At 38.0% G+C, this 6,703-nt stretch overlaps 2 protein-coding genes across 6 annotated transcripts in view; one reads left to right on the top strand and one right to left on the bottom strand.

Moving 5' to 3' along the window:
- The window catches only part of DCP2 (decapping mRNA 2), a 407,293-nt gene that overhangs the window by 164,032 nt on the left and 236,558 nt on the right, over positions 1–6,703 (top strand). The gene's annotated exons all lie outside the window — the stretch shown is intronic.
- Positions 1–6,703, bottom strand: part of MCC (MCC regulator of WNT signaling pathway) — a 289,950-nt gene that overhangs the window by 99,406 nt on the left and 183,841 nt on the right. For all 5 annotated transcript variants that reach the window (XM_069087177.1, XM_069087206.1, XM_069087190.1 and 2 more), the window contains exon 5: positions 3,310–3,473. In XM_069087177.1, coding sequence (XP_068943278.1) covers positions 3,310–3,473 — 164 coding nt within the window. The remainder of the gene's footprint in view (positions 1–3,309; positions 3,474–6,703) is intronic.

Raw genomic sequence — 6,703 nt, forward strand, 5'->3', positions numbered from 1 at the left:
AGAAAAGAAAAGAAAAGAAAAGAAAAGAAAAGAAAAGAAAAGAAAAGAAAAGAAAAGAAAAGAAAAGAAAAAAAAGAAACATACTTCTGGGTCTTCTTTCAGCATATGGTAGCAATTATTAACACTACTTCCAGTTTTAAGAGATCATATTTTCAAACTTAACGTTCTTCTCAAAGATGCCTGTTAATCCAAGTGAACACAGTTTATTCTTCATGTCACTCTCCTTGATTTGTGCTTCAGAAGGGATGTCTGTAGTCCAGTGGTTTGAGGGGTCTCAGAGAACTCTACCTGCCTCCTCCTGGATTCCTTCCCACCTAATCCATACTGCTGCTGCTCTTCTGATCAGACTTTAAGTTTTGAAGCAACAGCTGTGAGATACTAGAAAGGAAAACACCAGGGATCCTCCCCAAAACTGTATTGGCTAAATACATACTTAAGGTAAGTAATAAAGATAAATCATTATATGTGCTAGAGTTTTCTTTGGGATACTGAAGATTTTTTTTATTAAAAAAGTAATTCTTTAATTTATGGTCATTCGCTTGCAAACACTGAACGGACTGTGCCTTGACATAAGCAGTCCCCTGGTTATAATTTAAACATCTTTTACAACTATTCAGATTCACATGTTAGGTGTCTAAGAAGCTACATGGTATAAGATGACAGGGTTTGGAGTTAGGAAGCATGTTCAAGAGCTTCCTCTGACACTTATTAGCTATGTGATTTTGGTCAAGGAAACTACTTTAGGATTATATACTAAGTGAGAGATATATGAGTAGGCAATAATATATTTAAAGGGGTCCCTTTTGCATTTGTATATTTGTATCCTCTGTATATATATCCTATATAGAATATATGTATGTATTCCAAGTTGATTTTGTTTTATGAAGTTAACAACTTCTTACTGATTCAGTCATGTTCCTTCTTGCCCTCTACAATACGTCATCTGATCTCATCATGCAACTGAAATTGTCCTCTCCAATTATCAATGATGTCTTCATTGCCAGATCTAAAGGCCTTTTTTTGATCCTCAAACTTCTTGATCTTTCTGCAGCCTTTGACAATACTCATTACCATTTATTCCTGTATACTATCTCTTCTCTAGGCTTTCTCCTTCTATCTAACTAGTCCTCAATTTCCTTTGGTAGTTCATCATCCATGTCATGCACACTAAACAAATATGTCCCTTAAGGATGTCCTAGGCATTCTTCTCTTTTATCTTTAAACTATCTCCCGGTGATCTCCTATGGGTTCAGTGATGATTCTCAGCCCTAGCCCCTCTCCTTATCTCCAGTTTCTGATTCTTATCACCAACAGCCTTTTTGATTATTTGGAATTAAATGTCTCATAGTTCCAATCTCAACATGCCCAAAACAGAACTCATCATCTTTCCTCCAAAGCTCTCCCCAACCCTGAGCTAATCTATTATCATAGAGGCCACTATCCTCCTACAAGCCACCCAGACCCACAACCTTGGTATAGCTCTCAACTCTTCTCATTCACTGCACATATCCAAATTGATGTCGTCTTGTTTCTAACTTCACGATTTTTATTATAAACGTTCTCTTTTCTCCACTCACTTTGTCACAGCCCTCGTTCAGGCCTCTCAAATGGACTACTGCAGAAGTTTCCTAACTTGTCGCCTTGCTTCAAGTTTTTTCCTCGCTACAATCCCTCATCCAATCAACCATCAAGGTGACTCTCCTAAAGTTCTTCAGGTCTGTCTGATCATTTTGCCCTCCTTGCTTAGTGAGTCACAGTGGCTCTCTTTTAATCTCCAGAATAAAATATAAAGTTCTGTTTGGCATTTAATTAAACTGGGCCCTTCCTAACTTTCCAATCTCCCTGCACTTTACTCCCTTTTCTAATCTAGCAATGCTGGCCTAATTGAAGTTCTTCACATGCAACTCTCCATTATCTAACTCTGTGCCTTTGCTCTGGCTATTCACTAAGCCCGGAATATTCTGCCCCTTCACATCTGTCTATGAGGTTCTTCTGGCTTCCTTCAAGACAGCTCAAATACCACTTTCTGTAGGACACCTGTCCAGTTGCCGTACCTGCTAATGTCTTCCTCTCTCAGCATACCTTCCATCTATCCTGTATCACCTAATATTGCATGTTGTTTTCCCCATGAAAACTTAGAACGTAAGCTCCTTCAGGGCAACAGCTACTTTTGCCTGTTTTTGCATTTTCACTACTATCTACCTACCAGCACCTGGTATTTAGCAGGTTCTTAAAAAATGCTTGCTGACTCATGGAATTTTCTCCCTAGTAAATTCAGATGTTCATTTATAAACAGAGCTATCATGGTACAGTAGAAAGAACACTGGCTCTGGAGTCCAAGGAAGGACCTAGGTTCGAATTTATCTTCTCATCCTTTCTACCTATTTGACCTTGTGCAAATTATTTGACCTCCCCAGGCTTCAGTTTCCTCTTCTGTAAACTGATTGGAAGGCATGATATCTAAGGCACCTTCCAGTTTCGAGATCTATGGCCCTGTCCATAATGCAATTCGGAATCTTGGCTGGAACAAAGACTGCAGACTTAGGAACACAGTATTTCTTCCTTATGAATATAAGTAATGTAATAGCGAGACTAAAATTTCTTTTAGTCTTAGTAGCAGCACCATGAATCAAAAACTTCCTAAATGATATTCTTGAAAGGAGTAATACGACTTCCATGGTGATTAATATAACATAGGAATTGCTTAGACACCGACAGAATCTGGCGCAACATTTAAAAAACTTAATTATATCTGTGTAAATTGCTCATTGACTGCACAATAAATGAACTCAGCTGTTCATTTCATGGCCATAACCACTTTAATTTAATTTAATGAATTGATTATCTGTTATCTGCTTGGTGGCACAATATACTGAGCATGGTTTTCTTTATGATATCTGCTACCAATTGGGAAGTATGAATACTATAGGAGAGAATGTCTTCTCATTACAACCTTTTTTTTTTTAAAGCAATCGGGGTTAAGTAACTTGCTCAAGGTTACACGGCCAGGTGTTTCTGGGTGGGTGCTAAGTGTCTGAGCCCAGGATTCGATCTCCAGGTCATCCTGACACTGGAGCCAGTGCTCTTACTCGCTGAGCCACCTGGCCGCCCCTAAGCAATTGGGGTTAAGTAACTTGCTCAAGGTTACACGGCCAGTTATTTCTGGGTGGGTGCTAGGTATCTGAGCCCGGATTTGATCCCAGGTCATCCCCACTCTGGGGTTGGTGCTCTTACTCGCTGAGCCACCTGGCCGCCCCTCATTACAACCTTTCCAACGACATCACAGATCTGGGATTTTGTCCTGGTTACCTTGATAGCCAAATCGCAGTGTTCACTTGCAGTGGTAAGCTGCTCAATATGTCTGTCCACTTCAGCCACCGAGAGACCACAGCTACTCTTCTTCCGCCCACAGACAACATTCTCCAGCCCAGTCAGTACTCTTTGCAGTTCTGAGTTGAGATCACTGCAATTATCTGTAAAAAGGGTGGAATTAAGTATATTTGGCATGTACATCAAGGATCTTCCTCTTTCTTTCCACTGTGTTGCAAAAGGTGCCCATGAAGGTAATTCAAAATGTCACAGGGTGATTTGACATGTCAAGATTTAAATATCATCGAATCATCCAAGCATCTTACATCCAATTTAAACTTAAAGGACTTCCGTTGCTCCCAAGCCAAGAGTCCCAGAATTGGACTGCTATGCAAATAACTATACCTTGCTTTTAAATTCCCTTTTCCTTTCACTAACAATTAAACAGATTTTTGGTGATCTCTTCTTTTTTAGTATTTTGCCTCAGATTTGCAGGACTCTTTTAAAAGGTTCAAAATCAGAAGTCAGAATATGCAAAAAGAACACTGGATTGAAAATCAGAGAACTTGGATTCAATGTCGGCTCTGCTACTTGTTATCTGTGTGGCCTTGGTCAAGTCACTTGACCTCTCTGGGCCTTATTTTCCTTATCTGTAAAATGAAGCTAGACAAGATGATTTCCAATGTTTCTTCCAACTCTAAAATCCCATGACCCATATTAGGGACTGGAGTGCTTCATGAGACTCTAAAGGCTTAGAACTGCAGGATTTTAAATCTAATGAGGATTATGCTTATCCATTCCCAACAGGCAGGACAAGAATGCTACAGATGAGTCAGCATAGTATAGAACCAGGACTAGAATTGTTTTCCCAAAGTGAAAACTGCAAAATAGTTAGAAATACAGTCAGATGGTAATGCTAATGCTTATTCAAGTAACCCATGCATTTCATGTAATTAAATGTTTTCACTGATGCATACTGTGTTGGGATCAATTACATAACAAGATCTCCTCATCCCCTCCCACCCCCCCAGGTCAGGCTAATTTTTCCCTGAAGAATAACAAAAGCTGTCTTTGTAATCCCCTTGCTCCTCCCAGGGAGCTGAGGCTCTCTAAAGGCCTCCCTTGCTTGATCCAGCTTCCTGGTAGCATCTGGCATTATCTTTGACTTTCTCATTATTTCAGGGCATACATAACCAACCAATTTGAAGTCAGCGCCCTTCAGACCTGGCCAATATCCCAAGACGAAGTGTCACCCTCCTTTGCTGACCAGATGTATGTCCATATGGAGGTGGGGAGGAGGGATGAGAATGGGGAGGGAGGCAAGTTTATCCAAGCAAAGTGCTACAGTGTCTTAGTTAAATGTCCTTTCTGTACCATGGCTAAGGCAATTTCCTCTCCATAAGTTATGAATGACCTACTAGATTCTCATTTGAAACTAAACAAGGTCAGCAGTCTAAGTAAGGCCTGTCACTTACACACATTCATTATTTTATGTACTAAGTATGTCCTTGTTTCATAATTTCCTTGTTGCATTTCTGTTTTTGTTTTAGTTCTATGTGTGTACTATAGTTAAATTAGATATATGTTTAATTTTCCTGTTAAATACACAATTTTGTTGTTTGGTGTATTTAGTTATTGTATGCCACTAATAAATATGTTCCCTTTAATTCTGTAAGTTGCTTGTTTTAATATGCATTACTGTTGTAACAAGTGTATGTAATGTGTCCCTCATATAATTTAGACCTGTAGCCACTTAAATAGACTACTCTGTACTAGGTCTATGGTATACATTTATTTTTAATTTATTTTAATTGTTTAAAATTCTGAATTAAATCATAATCATTTCACGTGCATAGAAAACATTGCATGTGAAAATGAGTCTCATTATCATAGCCTGCCTTTCTTAAGTATACAATGCATCGAACATACAACTTTCAAAGCCTTCTTGCTTGTCTGTGATTCTTTTTGGTCTTTTTGCTGTTCTTTTTTCTGTATTTAAAAATCCTCAATGACTCCGACTCCTCCTTAGATTACAGGAAGAAACAGACAATAAAACTATACTGGTAAGGAACCTCAACTTTCTCTTCTTAGAATTAGCTGAATCTAACCAAAAAATAAACAAGAAAGAAGTTAAGGAGGTAAATAAAATTTTAGAAGAGTTAGACATGATAGACTTTGGGGGAAAAAAAATGAATGGAAATAGAAAGAAGTACATCTATTTTTAAGCTGTATTGGTACCTTCACAAAAATCAACCATGGATTAGGGCATAAAGAACATCAAAACAAATTCAGAAAAGCAGAAATATTGAATCACATCATAATGTAATAAAAATTTCATCCAATAAAGGACTTTGGAGAGAATAAACATTAGAAACTAATTTTTAAAGGATGAGTGGGTCAAAGAACAAAGCATAGAAGCACTCAATAATTTCTTTGAGGAGAATAACAGTAATGAGACAACATATCAAACTTTATAAGATCCATCTTTGATAGTACTTAGGAGAAAATTTATAATTCTAAATGTTTACATCAATAAAATAGATAAAGAGATAAATGAAATGGGCATTCAATTAAAAAAAAAGGATAAATTAAAATTCCCCAATTAAACACCAAATTAGAATTTGTGAAAATGAAAGGAGAGATTAGTAAAACTGAAAGTAAGAAAACCACTGAATTAATAAATAAAATTAGAAGCTGGTTTTATGGGGGAAAAAAAAACAGAAAAATAGATAAGCCATTGGCTAATTTGATTAAAAAAAGGAAAGAAGAAAAACAAATTACCAGTATCTAAAATGAAAGGAATGAATTCACCACCAAATGAAGAGGAAATTAAAACAAATATTTTTTTTTTTTTAAAGCAATCGGGGTTAAGTAACTTGCTCAAGGTTACACAGCCAGTTATTTCTGGGTGTGGTGCTAAGTATTGCAGCCCAGATTCAATCACCAGGTCATCCCAACACTGGAGCCAGTGCTCTTACTTGCTCAGCCACCTGGCCACCCCTAAGCAATTAGGGTTAAGTAACTTGCTAAAGGTTACACAGCCAGGTGTTTCTGGGTGGGTGCTAAGTGTTTGAGCCCGGATTCAATCCCCAGGTCATCCTGACACTGGAGCCGGTGCTCATAATCACTGTGCTACCTGGCCACCCCTAAAACAATTATTAAAAATTATTTTAGGGGTGGATAGATGGCGCAGTCAATAGAACACTGGCCCTAGAGTCTGGAGGACCTGAATTCAAATCTGGCCTCAGACACTTAACACTTACCTAGCTGTGTGACCTTGGGGAACTCACTTAACCCAAATTGCACTGCCTTCCCCCCTGCAAAAAAAAAAATTATATATATATATATGTGTGTGTGTGTGTGTGTGTGTGTGTGTGTGTGTGTGTGTGTGTGT

Source organism: Petaurus breviceps, unplaced genomic scaffold, assembly GCF_028583685.1.
Source record: "Petaurus breviceps papuanus isolate PSGF00001 unplaced genomic scaffold, PetGlider_PUasm1.0 118, whole genome shotgun sequence".
Classification (NCBI taxonomy): Eukaryota; Metazoa; Chordata; class Mammalia; order Diprotodontia; family Petauridae; genus Petaurus; species Petaurus breviceps.